The 25,863-nt window shown below is 34.0% G+C and overlaps 1 protein-coding gene across 1 annotated transcript in view; it reads left to right on the top strand.

Annotated features, from left to right (window-relative positions):
* Positions 1–14,035: 14,035 nt before the first annotated feature.
* Positions 14,036–25,863, top strand: part of LOC149411418 (octopamine receptor beta-1R-like) — a 402,754-nt gene continuing 390,926 nt past the window's right edge. The window contains exon 1 of the mRNA XM_089646785.1: positions 14,036–14,984. Within this exon, the coding sequence (XP_089502911.1) occupies positions 14,042–14,984 (943 nt within the window). The 5' untranslated portion in view covers positions 14,036–14,041. The remainder of the gene's footprint in view (positions 14,985–25,863) is intronic.

Below are 25,863 nucleotides of genomic sequence, written 5' to 3' on the forward strand. Positions count from 1 at the left end.
AACAATAAAAAGATATAAATTTGTTTTAGACCACTTTAATTTTAATTACACTCTACCGGTTTTGGAAGCAATCTTCCTTCGTCAGGAGAGTATTAAAACAAACCAATGATACAAAATATTGACAGATATACACAAAAAATATAATTTAGGTGTTTGAGTGGGAGTTTAAAAATAAGGACACAGGGGTTAGAATTCTTCACCGTAATAATAAAAGCAAAAGATTAGATAACTTAGAAGCACTTGAAAGCAAAAAAATCCTAAATAATAAGTATATTGAATAACCAAATAAATTAATCGTTTTGTCCCATTCTAGATATATTTTCAGTAAACCGCTCTGTTATTATTACCCCTCCCCCTTTGTTAACCTCCCACTCAAACACCTAAATTATATTTTTTTGTATATATTTTGTATATATTGTCAATAGTTTGTATCATAAGTTAATTTTAATATTTTCCTGACGAAGAAAGGGTGCTACCAAAACCGTTAGAGTGTAATTAAAATTAAAGTGGTGTAAATCAAATTTATATCTTTTTATTGTAAATTATGATAAGCCACAAAGTAAATGCTAATTACAAATATGTAAATTGCAAATGTTCACAAATCCATTAAATAGTTATTCTATGGTTTTTCGTAATTTATTTGAATAAAATTTTTAGGGCGGCATAAAAATAGCAGTTTTTACGCTTTGTAAAGCGTCCATTAGACGAAATATCAAAAATAAGCGCTACACACATACATATTTTTTTTCATTTACATTTATAATAATATGACGTAAATCATGTCGTTTACTATTGTATTTAAACATCGTTTGACATTGTTGTTTATTTCTTCAAATTTTTCGTTTTGCTATCTCTATTTCTGGCTAACAGCACCATAAATCATGTCAGAAGGTGACCTCTCTCTGATCTATCATTATGTACCCATGTATTGATTTGACGTTAAGACACCGAATTCAGAATATCTACCGACATAATAGCATATCTCCTCTAATACGATGAGCATCTCACAATCAGGTGTGACGGCTTGCAGATACATGTTGTGATCGGTGGTATTGAGAGACACAAAAAGGGAGCCATCTCTAAGGTTGGTGCAATCTCAAATCAAATGTCGGTGGTCGCCATTTTATATGGATCTTTTGATGGAAAGGAAGTTCTGGGAAGGAAAAGAGCATGGGGAGAGCATAGACCATTTGGGATGACTTATCCAATAAATGCCACCCATACACGCCTCCCAAATAACTGGCATTACTTCCATTGAACACTTTCCGTTTTACTAATTAGAATCTTACACGCTAGTTCAACGTTGGTATGGTAAAGCCGGTCTTGAGACTGGTTTAAGACCGTTTTAACAAGACAAACGCCATGGTAACAAGTCATGTTTTTCAATGTTCTAACCTTACATATGCCGAGTTGAAAAATAATTATATGAAATTACTTCGGTTTAAAAAAATCGTAAGGTATGCTCAGAAATTAAACACTATTCTATTATTTAACTTATTATAATTTTTTTTTTAAATCACTGTGTTTATTTTAACTTTTTACCCACTACTCCTAACTCGGATGTATATAGATTTTTGCTATATTTTAAATAAGTAGTGTTTTATTAAATATCTTCACAACAATCTCTTTAATCAATCTATCTCCGAGTCACTCGCTATGTTACTTGGCTGAGCAACTTATTGGAGAGTGAACATGCAGAAGAAACAGTGGACGAATCAGTTCATTGAGATTAGTTGATTAGTTTGCTTACAACAACAAACGTCAAACACTCCTAAATATTTCTAAATATTTAAAAAAAGTGATTTGTTTTCATTCACTATCTGACTCGGTTGATCGCACTGGACGCGTGAAGTGCCGAGTTAAGTATGCAGGTGAAGTGAGGTACGTACTATACTGTGTCATTGGGACTTGCTTCTATCCACTGTCTTGCCTGAATCACTGGCACGCTATTAGGCCGAATACTGATTACAGGTGTAACTCTGGCACTACGCATAATCGTTTTACTCGTTTTCTGGAATGATTGACAAATTGACATTGATAAATTAACCCACTTCCCGACATCCGATAGAGCTGAAACTTGAAAAATAGACTCGTCATCTATGACAATGCATTCTTTGTTTTGGTAATCACATATACATACGCGGACATAAATGCATTTCTCTAAAATCGGATTACATTACAGCTGTAAATATATTGAATAAATATCGGTCCTACCCGATCAGCATTTGGCGAGATTTGGAATGTTTGGTATTTTTTTAAATTATAAAAAGATATGGCTGGTGAGATATGAATCGCTGGCTTACCTTCAGCGATCGGGTGCCGATAGATTATATGACTCCAATTTATAAACCAAAATACCGATTGTAATAAATTGATTTGTATTGGTCGTTTAAATTTATACAGAATCAATCGTAAGCTTATCAAAATGATGGGAATAAGAACGAACTGTTGACGAAGGAAGAAAGATCCCGAAAAATATTAAAAATGGCCAGCGTCCGCAGCTAGAGGCGGGAGGCAGTGTGGCTATCCTGGAAATATTGCGCGCAGTAAAAAAGAATATTCTGCGTAAATTGTTTTTAGTTGTTATGCCCTACAAAGGAAATTAAAAATAGATGTATTGTAGTAAAAAAAACTTTGATTTTTTCAAATTGATTTTTTTAAAATATTTTTTTTTACATTTCTCCTTTCCAAATCATCTTTAGTAAACTTCTTCTTCTGTTTGAACACTTAAAACGGAGCCTTAAACCAAATTGATTTTAGTGTATTTAAATTTTATGACAGTTTTAATCAAGGGCTCTGCCACACACAGCCAACTTAAACTCTCTGGCTACAAAGGCATCGTTAAAAATATTCCGCGGATTTAGTGGTAACTATTAAATTTATCATTTCATTATACTGCGTATTTGTTTCTCACTATTTTTTACTATTTCTATGCCACTGTTTATATTTTTCAATTGTTTTTCTACTTTTTATTTGGATCTTTATCTAAATTATAAACTATAATACATTATACTTACTGTCAAACAGAGATTAAATCAAATTTGCATAATAATTTCGTCCGGGAAATTTTTTGCATCAAGAAATTTTTTTTTTCATTTTCATCATAAGTTTTCATGGAACTTTCAATCTATTTGTGTTTCAAAAACTACTACAAAATTTAAAAAAAATGTGTAGTATTATTTTGACACTAGGCCAATATTAAGAGAATATTCCAATATTCATAATTCTTGTGAGATATTAAATTTGTTTTTGTTTTTGTTTGCTTAAGCCGGCCGGATTAAGAACCAGCGAATTCGAAAACAATAGCCATTTTGCCGACCGCTCTGTCACTGAGATAATATACTTGTATATAAATAGTGTTTCCGTCGAAAATACATAATAAAAAAGTGACTTGAAATCCCGTTAGACGCGTTTAGTGACCAACTCTGGCCAGGCACTACCCGACCGTCCCAGTTCTTTTTCCTTCACTCGGAGCAGGTGGATGAGTTTGTGTATTTAGGAAGTATGTTCTAGAGAGATGGGAAGGCTGACAGAGATATTGAAAGAAGGGTAAATGCAGGTAACTCCGTTAATGGAGGACTGAACGCCGTTGGCGCTAGCAAAAAATTGTCCAAAGAAGCGAAGTTAGCAGTCCACAACGGAGTGCTGGTACCTACCTTGATGTATGGAAGTGAGGCATGGAACTGGCAATGAAAGGATTAAAGTAGATTAAATGCTGTTTAAATGAGATCCCTGAGGCGTATGTGTGGTAAAACCATGTTTGATCGTGTGAGGAATGTGGAGATCCGCAAAGAGTGCAAGGCTGATGTAAGCGTAAGATTAAGAAAGGGACGCTTAGATGGTTTGGGCATGTAGAGCGAATGAGCAAAGATAGGAGTTAAAGGAGGATATATGATGCAAATGCGAATGGTAACAGAGGTCGGGGACGCCCGAGGAAGACATGGCACGATCAAGTGAATCAGATACTCGAGTCGGGCCATGTCAAGAGTCAGAATAATAGAATAATATGTATGAGACGATGTATGAATGTGAATGAGGCAAGAAGTGTGTGCCAAGACCGAGTTGTTTGGCGGTCCGTCCTCTCTGCCTACCCCTGCGGGGAAACGGCGTGATGGTTAGTTAGTTAGTTAGTTCATACTGTCTTCACCTCTCAATATACACCAGAGCTAATTTTTAAAACCTCAGTGGCTTCACATTCAGATTACTGCTCTACGATATTATATTTGGCCAATGAAGGAACCTTCGCATACTAGAAATTATGAGATGCATAGATTTATGTATTGGAAAGGCAAATATCCAAAAAATTGTCAAAAATGAGAGAGGAGCAGAATTGGATTCCAATAAAAAAGATACTGCTTTATAATGTCCTAATTTTTATACATAATTAAGAATAATTTTTTTAGTAACATACATAATAAATAAACTAAAAATTAAATATTTATTTTATTTATTTATTACAGGAAATACATATTGTACATTTGTAAAATGTTTTGACTGTCCAACTAGGAGGGATTCCAGCTTTAGGACAGTGAAAATTTGTACGAATTAGCATACTTATTTTGTACAAAAAGTAAAGAAAAGAAAAAAGAAAGAAAAAAAGGAGAAGTAAAATAATTAAGAAAATAAAAAAAAATCAAAACATAAATTTAACTGATGTTTGTTTAACATACTTGTTTGCATCACATATTATATTATTTTTATATTTTTTTTAAATATGTTTGTTTTTGTTTTTTGAAAAGTAAGAATTCACTCTCCTTTCTTCCTAATTTATGTAGCCAATAAATGGTTAATTGGTTAACACTTATGTTTTCCTTTTACCAAGCATCAGGTATGAAGCAGTTTATTTTTTGCCCCAAGAATGACAAGTGTCTTTGAGCAAATAAATACAGCACAAACAATAGAAATAGATGAGGAAAACAGAGTCACAGAACTGCTTAACGTATAGAGGACCAAAAATTAACGATGAATAATAGTTAGGCGTAATGTAAAAATATAATTTTACAAACAATGAAATGTAACCTTGAACATATTAGTTTATATATCAAAACGATATATAAATTAACTCACTAAATTATAAAAAAATATAATTTGGTGCTGACATAGTCCCGCTGGGTCCGGAGAGTCGGAAACAGTAAGGACTCTTGTACATTATTCTTATAATCACAAAATACATTATATACCTTTTTGTATCTATGCACCTCAATGTTAAGTCATTTCACTCTGCCCCAATAAAAAACGTATGTAATGCGAAACCATCATTATAAATAATAAATGATATATATATATAGCTTGCTATTAGCCCGAGTCAGCGCTGCATTTCACCATAAATACTATATAGGTTGCCTAACCTACATAATGTATCTATGCATTTCATTGTATTAGGTCATGGAAGAGAATCAATTTTCCATGGTGCATGATGTTACATGACTGGACTACATATTTCACGTATCAATTACTCTGTTAATTGAAAGTTGCAGCTTTTATTTCCAGAATAGATTTTTGTCAAATGATAATTGTGTGTACGGAAAAAGCTTGTTTTGTAAACATTAGTATAATGGCATCCCATATTTGGGTATGCTAAGAGAATGGGAAAGAAAAGAAGATGGGGTAGTTGAAGGTTAAGAAAAAATAATGGAAGCGTTAAGCTTGAATAATTTTAATTTTGAATCGTTCTTTGAACACGTTTAAGCTCATTCAAATCTGATACATCCAAAAGGTATTGCTTTAAATTAAAAAAATAAAAACTAATTTCAGATTTAACATTAACGAAATTATTACACGATTAAAAATGGTGGTCAAAAATAACTGATTCATTGAGTTTACAAAAAAATTCAGAATCCGCTCTTTCGTAGATGGCGCCAATTATTATTTTTTTATTAAAATACCTTTTCGCAATTCTTACATTAAATTTTTAAGCAATTCTTGAAATTTTTTTTTATATTCTTAATATTTCGAAGCACAACTTGAAAAAAGTGTTTTTTAATAAAATAATTTAATGCCATCTACGAACGCGTAGATTATAACGTACATTGCGTTTAACCTTTATATGACTTATTCTAGGTTAAAACACCTTTATAACTTTTTTCACTATTTTATGACCAGACCTGTTTCACCTTATGGCGGGAAAATTCATAAAAGTCTTATTTGAACTGATAGAAAAAAACATTGATATCAAAGGCATGGAACGCCAACTTATAACCAAAAAAAATTAAAGCTCTAACAAAACACAACAAGTCAGAACTAATCAGCACACTAGCAATCCACTGCCGATTACATTTGGAGTTCCACAAGGAAGCGTACTGGGGCCCGTTCTATTCACTATTTACATAAATTAACTGTGTAATAGGAAATAGACGGAGAAAGCTAAAGGTGTACAACATAGCGGAATTAGGAACCACTAGTAAAAACATACTTATACATAAACATACTTACCACCAAAAAATTACAACATACAGTACAAATAGCAGACGAAAGCCAAAAAATAAGACAAGCACCATAAAAACACATGCATGTATAGATTCCAACATCTGAGATTGTCCTGCTGTACAAAAAAACTGACAACATAAAATATCTAAAAATCATACTTGATCATAATGTCATCCCAAAATTATTATATTATACTATCAAACAAATCACAAATAAACTGTACTGAAATGTTACTATGGTCCTCCTCACTAGGCGGTGTGCTGGACTTTTAAAGTAGCACATTAACATTGCTCTGAAATTCGATAAATTTTGTAAATTGTGCGAAACAACCCATCCTAATTATAAAATTTTAAATAAATAGTGCCACAAAGTCCCTACCCGTACTTTTACAATAATTATTTAAGAAAAAAAACTTTATTCCGAGCAGGTGTGTGATTATTTCATATGATTAGTTTTTTTTATTTGTTTCAAGAATTTTTAAAAGAAATATCACCTTGTTGGGTTCGTTGCGTCACTAGAAACAGAATTCAGAATTCGTAAAGGTAACAAACACAACAGGCAGTGACAGAAATCCAATCAAATGAGATGGGAGCAAACATTATTTGTTAGCCGGGCTTACTTCACCTCCTTTGAAGGAATTCTTGCTGGGGCAGAGATCAACAACTTGTTCAATTCGACAGTAAACAAAACACCCTTAGAATTCCGAGGAAAAGAAATAATCGAATCTTTATGTCCTGGTGAAGTGATTTAACTTTGGAAATTAATGCCACACTAAATAACAACAAAAAACAGTGTTTATATTTATATTCCGGTGTTTTTCTCGGGTTCTTTGATATGTTTTCTCTATTACTCTTTATGGTATGACAAACTGGACACTGAAGAAAGCATTGCAAGTTTATTCTCAAAATAAATTATCTGTATTTTAACATCATGCGCTGACCTGTGAAATTCAACACATCTGTGTAGGCGACAGTGGCATTTTCCAGTATTTTGTTATGAATTTGCCGAGGTTTAGTCATTCTAAAACATTAGTTTTTGGTTGGCAAAAAATGGGATCTGTCTGAAGAAGTAGTAGGAGCTCATCTGTAGATGGCTCAGCTAGGCTAGCCTTGCAGACGTAGAACTTTTCTGCAACTGTAACGTAACACTTAAACTGAACAAAAGTGTATTATTAATTCATTGTTTGCAAGAAACATGCGCTTGTTAAAAATAATTGTGAATGCAATGGTTTATGTAGTTCAGTTGGTAAGATGGTACTCCTGGATGCATTTCGGTCCATATAATCTATTTTAGTCCACAGATTTTAATTTATTAATGGGATTGAAAGTCACATTATTCCAACAAGTCTATTTCAAAGCAATCTGTATGATAGATTGTTAGATTAGGTTAGGTGAAGTATTTTCTAATGAAGTTAATAGGTTATGTAGTTTCATGATTTCGCGCAAACAAAACCTACTCTATCACGGTCATCACCGTGACTGAAACGGTATAGATTGTGTAAATGATTTAGCGCATACAAAATACTACTCTATCACGGTCATTGCCATGCCTGAAATGGTATAGGTCGTGTAAATGGTTTTGGGCAAACAAAATGTACTATTTTATTGTCATCACCGTGATAGAAGTAATCTAGAGTGGATGTTTAGGCAGAGTAGAGGTCCCGAGTTTGTTTCTCGGTTGCTGCCTAAACGTTTAATTTTTTTATATTTAATGTTGTCAATATTCTTCTAAAAAAAAATTATTATATAATTTTTTATTTTATTTAAAGGTATAAGGTTAATAATTTAAAGGTTCAAAAGGCGGAACTTGCTTAAATTGATTGCCGATCTGAACGGTAAAACATTAAAATTAATTCATAGCGAATGGTTGTCTTTCAAAAGCTCATATTCACTCCTGTGTGGAGTGAATGTAAAAAAAGGTCTTGCGGGTGATTTATTCAACAGTTAGAGCCTTAGTTAAGTACGTGTTACTTGTGCAGGGTGCTTAAATCTATTCTTAAACATAAAGTTAGTTAAAGAACCATCATCTAAGACTAACAATTTTTAACTCTCGTTAAGCTTTTCTTTCTGTTATATAAGTTTTCAGACCGCTTAACGAAGTCAAAATCGTTAAACAAATAGCAGAATATTATTTCAAAACTTATTCTATAAACTTAGCTTAACTTTCCCAACTCTATAAATTAATATTGTTTTCGAGGTCTAACTAATCAACAGAATATTATCGTGACGTATTTTTAGGAAATTACGCCGTTTTGCGATACCTCTTTCTTTAGGCAACGTTTTGGAAATCTCAACATCTGTGTCAAGGGTCCATCGTCAGGGCAGGTGTGTAATGTGCCCTGATGATAGATACTGTAACCATGTCCGAAACGTTGGTTAAAGAAGGAGGTAGCGCAACATAGCTTAGTACCCAAAAAATAAGTGCTTTCAATCCCGGGATTTTTTTTCTGAAACCAGGATTACAATGCTAGGATTTTTCAATCCCGGGATTCTGGTACTAGCACCGGGAATTTAAATGTTTAAATTAACATAAACATAAAAAATAAATGAAAAAAAATTGAGCTTTGTTTTAATCCACTTTATTTGAGTTATGTATGTCGACCGGTTTAGGTTGCATTCAATTTTCTCCAGGACAATGGAAATGATATTTCAACCGAAACCGGTCGACCTATATAACTCAAATAAACTGGTTTAAAACAAAGTTAATTTTTTTTTCATTTTTATAATGTCAAGCCACAAAGTGCTTACTTTCTTCGATAATTTAAGAAATGGGAGTGGTAACGAATATTTTATATTATAGGTTGTTACGTAATAAATCAACACTTTCAAAAAGACCCGCGAAAATAAATTAAGAAGCTGTAATTTTTGTTGTTTGTTTTTGGGGTGTTTAAAAACTTACCTATAAGAAGCTGTCAGTTGATACCATTGATAACTGCTCACCAGCATTGCGCATTTCGCGCGGTTAAGTTGTCAACACTGTACAACGCACTCTCCGACACGCATGCTGGAAATCATCAACGGCCATCACTTCAAATCTGACCTCGGCCTTGTCACCATGTGTGGTTTGCCAATTTACAAGACGCTCTCAGAGCGTGCTCAAATCCTTATCATCCTGCCAAACATGTAAGCTGTTAATTTATCATTCCTCTTCATGTGCCTATATTTCTTGTATTGTGTTGATATCCAAGCTTACCAGCCAGAAACAATTTAAAAGAGAGTTTGTTCTAACTAACAGTCAGGAATTTATTTAGGATGTTAATTGTACCTCCCATTTGTGTAACTGCAATGTATTTGTGCATGTGAATATACTTTCCCATACTCCCATTTGCGTTTCATTTTGACGAATATGGAGTAGTCTACTTGGCATTGTTCCCCGTGTAAAAGCCTGTTGGCTGACCCAAACCTGAAGGATTTGGATTCTCTATCCTCTACATCTGAGCTATCGCCAAAAACCTATGCAGGGCACAATTCATGGAACCTGACGATACACAACAAGGTATTGTACATATATAAGTTATCATGAATTATTAACAAAATATGAAAAATCCAATAAAAAACTCATTCAACATTTTGAGACTTAAATGCGAACTCAATAAGAACATATTATTTTGTCATTTAGTGATGATCTTATTGATTAGTTTCTGCATTTCATTGTATTGCTGTAAAAACCGTAGCAAATAAGATACACGAGTCCGACGTTCATTTATTCGACGAGGGAGTTACTCTTTCAATGAAAGAGCAAAATCACCGCTGTCCAAATTGCTTCTCATAAAATAACTCATTGTATTAGCTGACTAAAGCGTTCTGTGACGACGAAAAAATGCTACTGCTAGCGAAAAATCACAGTGAAGTGATGTCACAAGACTAAATACTGAATGGTATTAATACTTCGATAAAAGCTTCCATTCGCATTTAAGATCAGCGCAATAAATATAACCTACCCAAAATCCTGTATCGCAAGATCTCAAGAATATTTTGCAGTACATGAAATGCTGCAAATAAAAAAAAAATATGACCACGGTTGAACGAAGATCGTGAAACCAACAAAATACCCGCCATCCCGGGATCAAGACAAGCGCAGCACCGGGATAACGGTTCTCGAGATCCCGGGATTGAAAGTTCTAGTTTGAATAAATGTAACCTACCATATATATATAATCGTTACGGATTCGTCGGAATTAATTAAATTATGAACCTTGAGCAAACTCCCTTTATTAGAGCATTGGGTCGTCTTAGCTATTAGAACAACTGTATCTTCCTTTCGTGTCGAAGAGTTTTCTTACAGAGCTACCGTTTATAGATTCGCAAAACAGAAGCACTACATTAAATACCAGCACACAGGTTATCTGACACATATTTATAGTAGTACTTTTATCCTCCTGTAAGAAGTATAAGAAGGGACTATCAAGGCCAAGGATTGGTGCCTTTTCAGTGTGGTGCAGGTGATATCCCATCACCATTCAGTTGACCCGAATCAGAAAACCTGAAAACCGAAGACATCTTAACCTCGTGGATGAGAAATCTCCTTTAATACGATGAGCATCTTACAATTAGGCATATAGCTTACAGATACATGTTGCGGTCGGTGGTATTGAGAGACACAATGGCAGACACTTGAGATACACTATTGGGGTGACCTATGGTAGAGGTGTTGGTTATCCAATAAATGCATCAGCTATAGATTGATTATCGAAAGCACAAAAATTAATTAAGAAAGTTATCCTTAAAGTTCCCATAGAAAAAAGTACTGCAGATATATTCTACAAATTCCATGCATTATATATTCGACAAATTTACACAAAAAATATCTTAACTCATCTGTTTAAAAATAAAACACATACATTTTATGAAAATAACCAAAATATTGTAAACACGAGGCACAAAACCAAAGAACTCTAACAAACACCTAAAACAAACACAACATTTGGTCGAAGAAATTTCAAATACGTTGCGTCTAAAATATACAATAACCTACCTGAAAAAACAAGAAAATCGAATAATATTAACAAATACAAAATCCCGATCAAACAATGGATCATTGAAAAAGGTCGTGCGATAATTAGTCACCTCACCCAAATATAATCCTCTATCTCATTTTTGTTACCACTACCTACCAACCTGAAATTTTTTGTCAAATATTTTTGCTTTATTGAAAAATGTACTTTATTTTAAAATTATAAAATATTTGTAAACTAGTCTGTCTCGGCACAAAATTTCCTAGTGAGACAGGCAGAGCCAAAAAAATATATGTAAACATTTTTATATACATGCACATAATAATAATAATAATTGAGAAACATATGTTGCTGGTTTATTAAAAATCTTAGAAAACTTGCTAATGAGACGGAAAATTAAAAAAAGTTTAATTTAAAGCTAGTTTCAAACTAAATTATTCGATAACGAAAAAAACATAATAGGCATACCATAATAAATCTTTTTTATAGTTGTTTCCTTAGATTATCATAAAGTTTCGCAATATTTATAAAATACGGTATAATCGTGTTAGCAAACACAACAACAAAAAATTCCGTTGTTTTCAGTGAATGTACCTCTATGACGGATCTCCATAAATGTTACTTTAATTTTCTCAATAACTTTATCCCGACCATTTTGCATTTCGTCTAAATGTAAAACGGTCGTAAATTATTTTTTTCAAATTCGAGATCGTTATGTTTATTTGGTCTTTGTTATTCGCATTCAAAAAAAAAATAGGACCTGCCTGAAAAACGTTTGAAAAAAGATTTGTCATTGAAGTATTCTAATACGAATGCCAGGCTTTTCACTTTTGAGGATGTCAAGTGAAAATCAAAAAGACACCATAAGGTTTTTTCCTCCATTGTGGTTCACAATGATTGACGATCCCGACTCCTGACATCCTAATTTAAATAAAAAAATCATTCAAAGCGTTGTCCCCTTTCTTCTTCCTCCTTTCTCGTTCCTTCCCGCCACAATCCCGTCCCAATTCTAAAACCCTGCGGCGAGAATTATCAACAAAATTTTATTGATCTATGATATTTAAAATATAATGTAGTATCTCCGAGGTCCACCTCGACAGTGACGAGGAATGAAATAAAGAAACAATTCCCTTGGAGATATACTTTTTTCAGTTTTATACATAAATTTTTTTTTAATAAAATTTGATGGTTATACTTATCAGTTTAATAATAGGTTTCCCATATCAATAAAAATCGAATATATGTATTTATTCGCGGCACTATCTAGATTACAAACAAATTTGTTTTATCTTTGTAATAATTCAAAAAGTTAGCAGCCAAAAATTGGGGAAAAACAGTTAAAGATTTTGAAGTCGTTAATTCTGAATTAGAAATATGAGATCGTCAAAAATGACGTTAGTTAATTAGCTACCGATATCCGAGTCGGTTGAGGCATTGTTCCAGTTAGACAAAGATCCTGTGGTCGATTTCCAGTAGAGACCGTTAGCTTTTTATTTGATTGTGTCTTGTTCCGTTTCGTGTTTCGTTTAGATTTATTAGCGTTTTCTTTTTAATGGTGTGTTTATTTGCACTCCTTCTCCAAGCTATTATGATACATAATTCTCTGGCTTTTGAGGATGCAGAAGGAGTTTTTGTAAAAAAAAATATAGTCCAATGAGTTTTAAATTTTTGTTGATGTTGAAGATTTTTTGGATGCCAGGGTAGCTATAATGTCCAGATAAAATTTTGAAAGTCTCAATCAAGTCACCCCTTTTTATTTTAACGTTGGTAATCTTAGTTCCTTGAGACTAACTTCATATTGCCGGTCTTTAGAAGCATTTTGTATTTTCGTAAATGTCCTTGTTCACTATCTATTAGATCTTTATCCTTTAAATATGGACTTCATATTTGGAAAACATATTCCAGGAGAAGTCATACATATTACGTTTGTGTGTTTTTAACATCGCGTCTCATGTCAGGTCAAGGAAGGCTTTAATGATTAAATATGTTGTTGAAATAGCTCTTTTGACAATTTAAGCGCTATGCGGTTTCTGTTTAAAGTCTCGCAAGTTCCAAACATTTATTTATTAAAGTGTCTTAAAGCCTGTTAAAAGTATTTTTTATTACAGAACCCATATTTCTTTTGCCTTCAGGTAACTGCAGCTTATAGGTGTCGTTCATCACTAGTGACCAGTAGATGCACAAACAGCAAGACAAATTGAAATGCGCTTGCCAGTAATGGAAATGCTGCTGATGGCTGTTGTGTTGGGTCCGGTGGCAGTAACGCCCCACTCCCCCCACAGGTAGACGCGAGAGCTCCCCGGAGAGATGCTGGTTCACTTGCTGACGCAGTTCCCACCCGGCCCGGCGCCGAGCGCGCCTTACCCGTCGCCCTTCCAGCCGCCCTCTTCCTCGCTTCTGCCTCCCGGGGGGTACGAGTTCCGCGCCGCGGGCAGGGGGCCATCTTCCCCGCCGCCCTCCGCCGCCCCGCTGCCGTCGAGCCCGGCCAGCGTGGAGGCCCTGGCTCCCGGCTGGACGGACTTGCTGGCGTTGGTGTTGAAGGGCTTCATATTCGGGACCATCATCATCAGCGCGGTCCTCGGCAATGCCCTCGTCATCATCTCCGTCCACCGCCATAGGAAGTTGCGCGTCATCACCAACTACTATGTGGTGAGCCTCGCCATGGCAGATATGCTCGTGGCTCTGTGCGCGATGACGTTTAACGCCAGTGTCGAGTTGACTCAGGGCAAATGGATGTTCGGTTATTTCATGTGTGACGTGTGGAATTCCTTAGATGTTTACTTTTCGACTGCCTCCATTTTGCATTTGTGTTGTATTTCCGTGGATAGATATTACGCCATTGTGAGGCCGCTAGAATATCCCATAACCATGACCCATCGAACTGTGTGTTTCATGTTAGCGAATGTGTGGCTCCTGCCCGCGCTAATCAGTTTCACTCCAATCTTTCTGGGTTGGTACACGACGGACGAACACAAAGAGTTCAGGGACGCTAATCCACACATTTGCGTGTTTGTAGTGAATAAATTATACGCGATAATATCGTCGTGTGTGTCGTTTTGGATTCCGGGGATAGTGATGATCACAATGTACTGCCGGATCTACAAAGAGGCTATAAGACAAAGAAAAGCTCTCTCTCGCACTAGTTCCAACATATTGTTAAATGCAGTTCACTTGCAGCACACGTCTCACGCCGCACACCATTCCCACCACCACTTGCACCCCAGTGACGGAGACATTGGACTGACCATCGGTCAGATCCGACCCCACTCGAGTTTAGGTACTGTGAGTCCCAATTACAGTACCTTCACAGAGGCTATAGGGGAAGAAGAACCAGAGTGTCCTGAAACCGTAATTGGTGACAGCCTGGCAGTTAGTGTAGTGGTGCCAGACAAAGAGGCAAGCCCTCACAAAGCTGTGAGTATAAGCTGTGACACAGCCTCCAGCGGGTACCAGAGCGGGGGCTCCAGCAAACGGCGCTCAAGTGCTGGGCTGGCGGCCGTGGGGCACCGCAATAGTCGCCAGAGCACCAGCTCGGCAAGCACGGCGGGGGGCACCATACACTTCAGAGACTACGGCCGCGCTGCCACTGAACTCAACGCAAATGGTGAGTACCTTTCACTTTTACTTTTCTATAACATTTTAGGTCTATGGGTGCGTAAATACCCTAAATTAGACCGATTTTATTTACCCTTTCGACGTAGAAAACGACCAATTTCAGGGTCCATAAAAACATTAAGTACCGTTGAACGCGTACATCAACGTAAATCGACCAACGCTTAAGGCATCCCTATGATTAGTAAATTTTAATGCGCTTTTTCTAGTATTGGTGTTAAAATGGATGAGAAAAGGGATTATTTGCTTACTGCGTTTAAAGGGATAAGTGGATCCTCACTCCAATAAGGGAGTCTTAAAATTCAAACAAATCCTTTTTGATATCTGTTCTTATATATTAGACAAAATTTGCTTCTTTTTGGTGACTCTTAAGAAAGCGAAGAACTTATAAGTAATTTGAAATATTTAAGCAACCTAGTTTATTTTCATGAGAATACAATATAATTAAGATTGAGTTTGAGATACTATCTCAAGGGATGGGGGTACAAAGTAAACGAGCGGGTAAAAGTTATACACTGATACTTCTTTTTGGTTCACTTTTGCGCAATAGTATTGTACGCTAATATTAACTATGTGACTAGTTTTTACTATACAGAAACGTTTTGTAATATTATTTATTATGAAACTTCTTTATAAACATGATTATTCATACTAATTTATTAAGTATGTCTTTCCGTTATCTGGTTAAAAACGGGATTGCAGGCTCTTAACGAATAAATTGATAGGTTTCCTGATAAACTATTAGTAAAACACCAATTAACTGTCACAATACCGGAACACCGGTTCCTAAAAATCCTAACATTTTTGCATTTCGTTGTAATATGTTATTAAGACAAACGCAGCTACATGAAAGTGTGTTCCGATATTATTTCGAATTTACTTAAAGTTTATCCAGATTACCAATAATTTTAAGAGATTTTTTAATAAATCACAATACTCATTAATTAACTCCATCTCCCTCAAAATATACAACATTTAAATGGGTTGGTAGGTAGGTATAGTTTTATGTTTTCGTTTTTTTGTAAAAAAAAATAGTTATCGTCATATAATAGGTTTTACTCGGTTGTGTCATTCTCAACGTTTAATTAATTTAGGAAAAAATATCTGATGAACCATTGAAATAAACGTATAAGCAGAACACTAAAATATCGATTTGAAAAAATCAAAAGTAATTCTATCGATGTAGTCTAATCTACTGAAAAAATAAATTAGATATATGAACATGTTTTATCTATTAGGTTGTGAGGAAATGAGGACTTACCCACAACACACTTGTGCCGCGGGTTTTTGATTTCTGATTTGCGGTTGTGATCGGTAACCCCAATTATTGATACAAGAACCCAAAATAAAATCTTAAGTCAACATCAATATCAGCCGTCTTCATGGAAAAAAAGGTTTTTTTTATATTAAGTATATTTAATTTATTATTTAGTAACTTTTCGGTTTTATTTTTTACAGTTTTATTTTTCATAAGCCTTACAAAACTACATACATTCAGTTCGATTGTAAGAAATCTAATGTTTTGATTTTATCTGGTTACAATTTAGGCATTATTTATAAGTTCCTGGCGTTGCAATATGCAGACTTTTTTTCTCTTGTTTTGAATGTTTAATTTTTAAAAATATGAAAAAAAAATCAAAATTTTGCTCTACCGAGTGGGAAAAGTGGTTGGGGTGGTTTTTTTTGAAATCTAATGTGAACATTGACCTTGTCCTTGTTATGCAGGTCATGTGTGACAAATTTCATCAATCTCGGAATTACTGTAGAATTGAATAAAAATAAAATTCACGCCGCCCGCCAGAGATACTATTCTTTATATAAATAGACATAGAGATAGACGGATAGAATATACTTACGGTATTTTTTTACTTTTGTACGCAATAAATAATATATACACATACACATATAAATTTTAGGTATTTGTTTTCAACTTCTAAGGAGTTAGAAGAGAGTTTGTGGATGTCTCTTTTTGTATGTCTTCAAGTAAAGCCTCTTTGTTCTATCTCCGTATACATTTTGTGATTTATTAATAATACAAAATTGTGCTTTTTTGTGCGTATTATGGTACACAATTACTGTGGTTCACAATTTTTTTGATTTCTGTGTTCCAGAATAATTTATCCAGCGGTATTTGGTAATTTACCCTACTATGAAATAGGGTGCACGTACACAACGAAAATATTCTTTTTTTAATCGCCATGACATACTTTTTCCTGATATAAATTTTAGGGAACGTAGTTCTGTGTGTTCTATTTCATTTATGTCAGTTTTGTACTCTAGTACACAACTGTTTATTCCGTAGCCTATGTAGGTATAATTGATTCTGCAAATGCGTTAGGTAGCAGTACATATACAGAACAATATATTATGTACGGTTTCATGATAACTCAATTGACAATTCAACACACTTTTAAAAAGTGATATAAAGTCATTAAAAACGATGAATTTTTTTTTTTTAACTTAACCTAACATAACCTAACCTACTTAACCCAGTTAGTAAAGTTTTTGTTTCATCACTTTCCATGACTTTATATAACTTTTTAAAGATGTTATGAATTATCATTGTGATGATTTATCACGTCACCATTATGTACATGTACTTCGCCCAAAATTTTCAAGATGGTTATTTCTCTAATAAGAATCTTAGGACGGGTTGTTCGTTCAATTCATCATTTTCGGGTTCTGTAAAAGTCCCATTCAAGTTATGTTACTATATCGTTATAGACTAGTTGCTTGATATAACTTGAAAAAATGTTTCACAGAGCTTGAAAATTAACGTTATAAATTTGAAAAATTGTTCAAATTCTCCGAAACAACCCGTCCTTAGTCTATTAAAAAATATGTTTTCTTTGTGGTTTGACCAGTTAACGTTAAAAAGATTAAATAAAACCAAGTAGGACTTCTTGAAAGTTCCAATAAAGTTTAAAAAGAATAAAATAAAGTTTAAGTAAGGAACGTGGTGAAAAACTTCTTATTACGGTGCTTTAGAGAGTCTTATTTGAATCCCTCTTTTAAACTTCGGCCCTCTTTAGATGAGGGTCCGACCCGAGAGGCCTGTCAGTCCTGCCAATGAGATACGCGAGCTTTTACCTTTAAAAATAATTATTTTTTTTATTTTCCCTCCACGAGTTGAAGATTTATAGCGGTGTATTGTCTCTGCTTTCCCATGCAATTAAGCAGCATGATTGTTTACTAGGTTGGTTAGTTAATTATTCTCTTTCATTCAACTTCACTCAAAGTAACATACGCGTTAGTAATATATATTCGATAATGCGCGAATAATACATTTTCTGCATTGATGAACCGAATTGACATTTTAATTAGAATAACGCGTCAATTAATCAAAAATTATCATTCCAGCTTCATGATGAAATCGATGCACCGTAACTTCCCTACGTGCAAAATTTGGTTGCAGAATATCCGATAATTAATAAATATTACCCGTTGTTAATTCTGAATTTTGATTGAAATTATTACGTGTCATTAATAATGAAAGCATAAAATATTATTGGAATAATTTGTTATGCGGCAATATCCCTGGAATGCTTTTTATTGAATTGATCTCATCAAGTTATGTAGGTAATTAATCATGTATTTATAAATTTGTACCGCTTTCTTATTATTCTTCTGTATATATATTATAACTAGATGTGGTCTACTCGGCGTTGCTGGGGATAATTCTTAGGAGATAAAGATATTCTATAGGTCTTTTTAAGATGTACATTTCCGTGGTCTATCATTTCGATGTATCTCAAAATGTTTAGCCAGCGTGAGCAAAGTAAGCGCCCGAAAATTGTTTTTACGACTCGATTATAAAACATCAACTCCTCTCTACTTATCGGATAGTATTACTACCCCAGCGTCTGGACGGTTTAGACTTTAGACCCTCTGATTGGTCAAATTCAAATCTTATGTTTCGGGTAAATTCCACATATCTTTCGACAAAATAAATAAATCGGGGGTCTGCAGGCAAAAAACGACCACTATTTCCCTCAATTTTAAGAAAATATTTCTTAGAAAGTTAATAATCCATTGGATTAATGACATTAAAATGAAAATTATCCACAATTACGTAAAAAAGTTTGACGTTTGTAAAAAATCACGCGTTCTGAGGGTCCTTGAAAATGGCCGATGGCCGGCAGCTAAAGTTTCAGTGATGGCCGAGAGAGCGCACCTCTGGCGGTATAAGAACGAACCAAATGACTGGCGCGAATATTTAAATATGCAGCTAACAATAGACATAGTTTTGCAAAATTACTTGACCATTAACTAGCGTTTAATAAGAAGATTTTCTCTGAAATCTTATCACTTTGTGGTGGCATTATTTATTTTATTAAAAAACAAATAACTTTGTTTATATCACTTTATTATATACAACCTCTACATGTTTCATGAACGAAGTTTACCTCATCAGGAGGTATACACCAAAGTAAAAAATTAAATATAGATTACAGTTGGAAAGAAGAAATGGAAGGAGGGGGGAGGGGTAAGGTTTATCACAATTAGGAATTACAATATCGTTAGACGGGAAAGACCAGTTGAGTGGGAAAATATTTAGATATTTGTGTTTTAATTAAGTTTAATAAGATTACATTATTTTATCTTTTTCCGTTGTATATCAATGCATATGTACGCAATAAAATGTGAACATTATATTGTAATAATCTATTATTTCATTCTCATTTTTATAATTTTAAACTTTATAAGATACAGTAACAGTTGTAGGTAAAGAATTACCATCAGTTGGAGTAAAATTAACACCTTTTAACCAAACCGACTCCTAATCTCATCACACAATTACGCTCCTTTTATTTATAAACACGGGTACAATTAATTATAGTTGTTATAACTATATTGAATTGTTTTGACAAACTATACTATATTGTTTTTTTTTTCGGAATAACTTTGTTGAGTAAAACCTCAAATTGTAATATTTAAATATTGAAGACAATATTAATGATTTCTAAACAAAAATCTGAAACAGAAAAATCAGAAAAGGAAACGGTCACATCTGGGACTCGAACCCAGGACCCTTGTCTTTCCGGGACAGTGCTCTACCGACTGAGCTAATGGGACCCTATTCCCCTCGGTCACTTTTAACTGTATCATACTTCGAATAAGAACCACTAACATTGTCTTCATTTTTTCACCGCACATTTTTATTGGCAACTATCTTTTTATGTATGATCTATATTGATTTACCTTAGGCATTGACGGTTGTAACACATATTTAAGCACTGCAAGTCTCCTAAGAGCAAATTATATTAGATACGGTAACAGTTAATATCAGTTGTAGACGTGTAGTAAATAATAGTGTTTCATTTGAAAGAATCCTTCACAAATACGTAAAATTTCATTTATTCTAATAACTTTCACTCTTATTATGTCTAAATTGAGAATGTTATTATTCATTAACTCCTTCCTGTCCCGTGTTTTAACGATATATACTCACCCTCTGTGGATGATCTAATATCTACCTATTAAATGTAACTGTTGTCCGTATCATTTCTCAAGCTTTCAGCTCAAGCAAGTGCCGCTCGCAGGGCATAGCAGCAAAAAACCCGCGGAGCATTTTTTTAACTGCTAGTGTTAATATAATATGCATGTATATTAAATTTATATAAAGCTACCTGAAGAATTTCTCTAAATGATGGTGAAAACCCTATCAAAATACGTTACATAATATATATTATATCGGGCCACGTCTCAGCGTGGCACAGCGGTGCGTTATTTGTCCATGTTATCGGAGAAAAAACAATGGACCTATTATAATAATATTTATACTATTTCTTAAATTTTATGTTTCCAACTTCTAAAACGAATATAATATTTGGAATAAGGAAGGTTTTTTAGTTTAATTTTAAAATATCTTTACTGCTTTATTACATTATTGGTGGCAAGATTTAAGCATGCTGAAGCTGTGCACCCGGCTCGTTCATGCTTGATGGTTTGGCTCGATTGAGCATGTTGACTTGGAACTATTCTCGTTGGTGCGTCCACACGCTCGAGCGGCGCGCGTCTCGTGACGATCAGCCCGACACGAGGCGCGCCGCTCAGTCGGTTGAGTCAAATGTTAAATCATAGCGTCTTGAGCCATGGACGACGAATTGTAATGACAACAAATGTAATGCAATAAACATCATAAAGATTAATCCACACTAAACAATATTCTTTTTTTTCGAATAAACAAATTTGTACGTAAAAATATATCTTTATTGCAATTATTATAAATGGTTATTTTTTTACATAATGCGTTATTTAGTAAATTTATAAATTGTATATTATAATAATGGAAATTTTTAATATTATAGTGTTATAAAAACTATCTAAAATAAAAATATTTTCTGAGTCAAAAAATATTACGATAATTATCATATTACAATAAAAACAATTGCGCTCTAAAAACATTTTTAACAGAATTTTGAAATTTATACGTTGATTACACGTGGCTCGATATAGAACAAAAAAACGAGCGAGCGATACACTCGTAGGTAGTCGGTAGAAATGTTCGAATGAACGTAAAACCATCGAGCGTGAACGAGCGTGGGTACGGGCTGTAAGGCTAAATGTTTATAAAAAGGAGGACAATACAGCTTTACTATTATTGATCAGAGATTGTCTGCAAAGCTTCAATAAACACTTAAGCCATAGGTTTGGGGGTAGGTTTTCCATGCTTTGCTTTATGCTCTTGACAATAGTCTAACGAACCAGGGATATCATTGGATTTGGCGACGTTTCCTTGATCTACGACGTTACTTCTCGGGTATCTGACACTTCTTGGAAAGCTGAACGTAATACGGGGTGCGGCAGAGAGGACGAACAGTTTTAAAAAAATCATAAAATAGTTAATTTTTACTCAAAAACAAATTTATTGATGAAATCAGGTTTGCGAGGAAATAGCATTTGAGACAGTCAAGGGTGGAAAATCACATCAGGCATGTGGTGGCCGAAATCGTTGATGCAGTGCTGGAGGCATTCTTGGAAGTTTGCGTAGACTCTCTCCAACATCGCTCTATATCATAGGGGTGAAAGCGGAGATCCATATGCAATATTCGCCTTACCGAACGATCACTGAGGCAATGTTTCCGGGCAGATCAAGTCGGACTGCGAAAAAAGGCTTGCCGAACGCGTTCAACATTTTCAGGAGTTCAAACTGTTCGCGGAGCTCCTCTTGGTCTTCTGTTGATCAGTTCACCACGCCTGCGAAGTGATTCAACCAAACAAAGGATGGTGTTTTGAGAGGGAACAGTTCTATTCTGATGAATGTTGAAATGGCGACGAAACTCGCGCTGTACGACGGTGACTGACTCATTATTTCGGACAAAAAAATCATAGTCAAAAACGCGGTGCTCCACCGTCCACGGCTCCATGACGACAACTGGTGAAACAATGCTAGGAACTAACGAGTCAAGCGGTACCCCCTCCCACCTCTCTCATAGACGGAGGGGGGGAGTACTACCTATCTCAAAAACGTCCGTCTTCTCTGCCGCACCCTGTACATTGTACAATAAATAAATTATCACCTTGATCACATTTCCACTCACAACCATAGACGACCCGCGACTGAATTACATTAAAAAATGGTGGTAGAAGTAAATTAAATTATTACATATTTTAAGGAAGTGAAAAATATCTGTTACACCATTGACGATATTTTTGGAATTATCGCACCCAAAAATTGTACACAGAAAAAAAAGAGAAAAAAGAGGTCAAACGATTACATACTCAAAGATAAGATGCTTTTGAATGCAGTTACTTTTTAAATATCCTATTCTGAATTTTACCTTAACCCCTCAGAACTGTGGCGGATTGACCGATATATTTCTTAAAGACGCGGCCAGAGTCGGACAATTTTATTTAATTTCAGTTTTTTTATTAAAAATAAACATATAATTTTTAAAATGTTCTAATTTTGAAATCGTACAAAAAAAGATTTTAAATTGATCCACCTTCTTTCGTCTTAATACTGAACTAAAATTACTGATAGAAAAAAAAACAAACGTTTTACTAAAAAAATGTTTTATAAACATTACTGTCGCCTCACTTTTTTGTCGTTTCATATAAAAAAAAAATGATAAAAATTTGTTTTTTTCCTCAAATTACGCGTGGTGTTTTCTTTTTCTAATATAATTTAGTCCACATTTCTCACCATGTTAATAAGGGAGATACAGTGATTTTTTTGAGACCACATTATGAGCTAAAAAAGCGAACACATTAGCCTGACGGGTTAACCTTACATTCAACTTTTCAATTTAATAAATTATAGGTAAACCCATATTCGACAGTTTAAAAAAAATGTGTTTTCAATTGAAATTCGGTTACTTTTGATAAAATCGATGTTAGAAGTAACATTTTGATAAACACTCTTACAATGCAAATTTTTTTTTAATACTGAATACTGTCAATGTTTGAATGCGTACCGCTAACATTATATAGCACTATCATGTCTAAATTCAATAATCTATTTCAAATATAAGTGTTTAGCGTGTTGTCATTGGTGCGCATAGACGATAGTGCACAAAATAACATAATATGCATAAACTTGAAAATTAACTTTGAAATTTGATGAATTGTTCAAATTCTTAGAAAAAACTCTGTGTAAGAAACAAAATTAAAAAAGACTGAAAAATAATAAAGTTAATTATTAGCAAAAAATAGGACCGAAATAAATTTCCTTTTGAAACTCACAAAATTGTCAATTGTATTTGTATATTTTATAGGTCAATGCAACTTATTTTAGTTCAGAACGTTTCGGGACTTCAGATAACTCATTTATCTGTCAAGAAATTAGACAAGTATCTAAATAAAATTTTCACCCACTCTCTCATTATTTTCAAATGTCAATTTACACTTCATTGTGACAATTATTAAGTTACACTTTATTGTTACAGTTTATTTCACTGAAATCGATTTTTGCCCTCACGATACATTAGGCCTTATTAATAAAACATCAATTTAAAAATGTTTATTCGATTTGGCTATATAATGCATCATGACGATAAAAAAAATCGTGTTCCGACATAGGTAACAATAATAATTTTTGGCTAATTTATTTAGCACCGTTTTCGTGAAAAATCATCTCAAGGGCGCTGTACAAATATATTTATTAAATAATGCATTTCATCACGATAATATGTTCATATATTTTTTTAAAGTTAATAGGAAACCTGTCAATTCATTCGTAAGCCTTACGATTCTGTTTTAAACCGGAATCGCCCACAATTTGAAGAGATTCTTAATAAATTATATTCTTATTATTTTTATTATTGATTATTGACAGGCTTACAAAAATTACTTTAAAAAAATGAACATACGAAAATAAACCTGACCAAATTTATAATTCACACAAATAACAATGTGACCTTAGAACGGGGTACCCCATTAAAGTCACATTATGTTCAATAGTTGTAAACATTGCAATAATCATTTTTCTGCGTGTGTGACACTTATTAATGTTAACTTTATCGTGATACTAACTAAATAACACTTTATAGTGACATTTACTAAGTTGTAGGTTTTGTTCATCTTTGAGTCATGTTTTGGTATTTTGAACCGTTAGTATTTGAATTACGAGTATGGTTTGACAAAGCGTCAACCTCTGTGTTCAGATTAAATTGCAGCATAGATTGATTATGGAATTTACACGTATTAACATTCCTCTGGTTGGTTAACACTAGAAAGACCGGGTACTGCTCCATACCTATAAAGACCACAACGGTCATTTTGACCGCTGATAACATGCGAGTTTATTATTATTGTAATTGTGTAATATTTGGCATATATTAAATAACTAAAACAATAATTATGTATTGAAATGATTTACTTTAATCAATTAGGTGCACATTTAGTACAAACTGTTGTTTTTTTTATAATTTCCGAGGCACTTTCCGCAAACAGATTTCTTACAATTATCACATGTGTCAGATGTTTTATTTTGTTTACATTTTTTATTAATTTGGCACTGTCGTCTTTTAGAAGTTTTATTTTCCGGTTCCCTTTTCTGTCAATTCTTCAGGAGCAAACACAAATGGACCAACTCTGGTATTTGTATATGCTGACCTTAGTTCTCCAACAAGCTGTAGGTATAGTAAAATTGTGACGAGATAATAATTTTTTTGCTACCTTTTTATAAATTATCCATGCATTTATAGCGGCTAGATCAAGTATGTTTTAGAAAACGTGCACAGGCCACCTTCTACTTCCAGCTCTTACGGAATTTTTTCGATGCATTTGGTCGATTATATCGAAACCATATTTTGTAGAATTGTAAAATTCAATCGTTTCGGGAATTTTCTTTGTTCCGTCGACAAATTGAACATCTGGATTTACTGTACTCAATATCATAACATTTTTCTACGGTTTTCCTTGATAAGCAGTTAGTGTAGTACCATTGTTAGCTTTCAAAATAAATGATTCATAACGTGGAGTACAAATGGTTTTGCAAACTGCTGGTATTTCTCTCCTGGCCCTTTTCATCGTTCCGATAATAATTTGTTCAGCTCGTAATTTCTCTGCCAGCTTCATCGAAGTAAAAAAATTGTCAGTTGTGATGTTTCGTCCCTTTTTGAGATACGGTTGTAATAGTTTAATTATTATTACATATTCTGGTAATGAATTGAAATCTCCAAACTGAGTATCTCCAATTTCCGGAAGTTCTGTTACTCTTGCAGAAAAACATCCTCCAAGTTGTGTACATCTCTTCCACGGCTGCCTCTTATTCTAACCCCTCGACCACGAAGATTTGAAATCGGATTTCTAGGGAAAGATGTCGATGTCATCTGAAGATCTTCATCTAATTCTGTAGCTTCTGATGAAGAAATATTGGGCTCCAAAACAAAAACGGTGTCACAAATTTCACTGGCACAACATTC

The sequence above is a fragment of the Hesperophylax consimilis genome, chromosome 25, assembly GCF_061612785.1.
Source record: "Hesperophylax consimilis isolate HC1 chromosome 25, BYU_Hcon_1.0, whole genome shotgun sequence".
NCBI classification, from domain to species: Eukaryota; Metazoa; Arthropoda; class Insecta; order Trichoptera; family Limnephilidae; genus Hesperophylax; species Hesperophylax consimilis.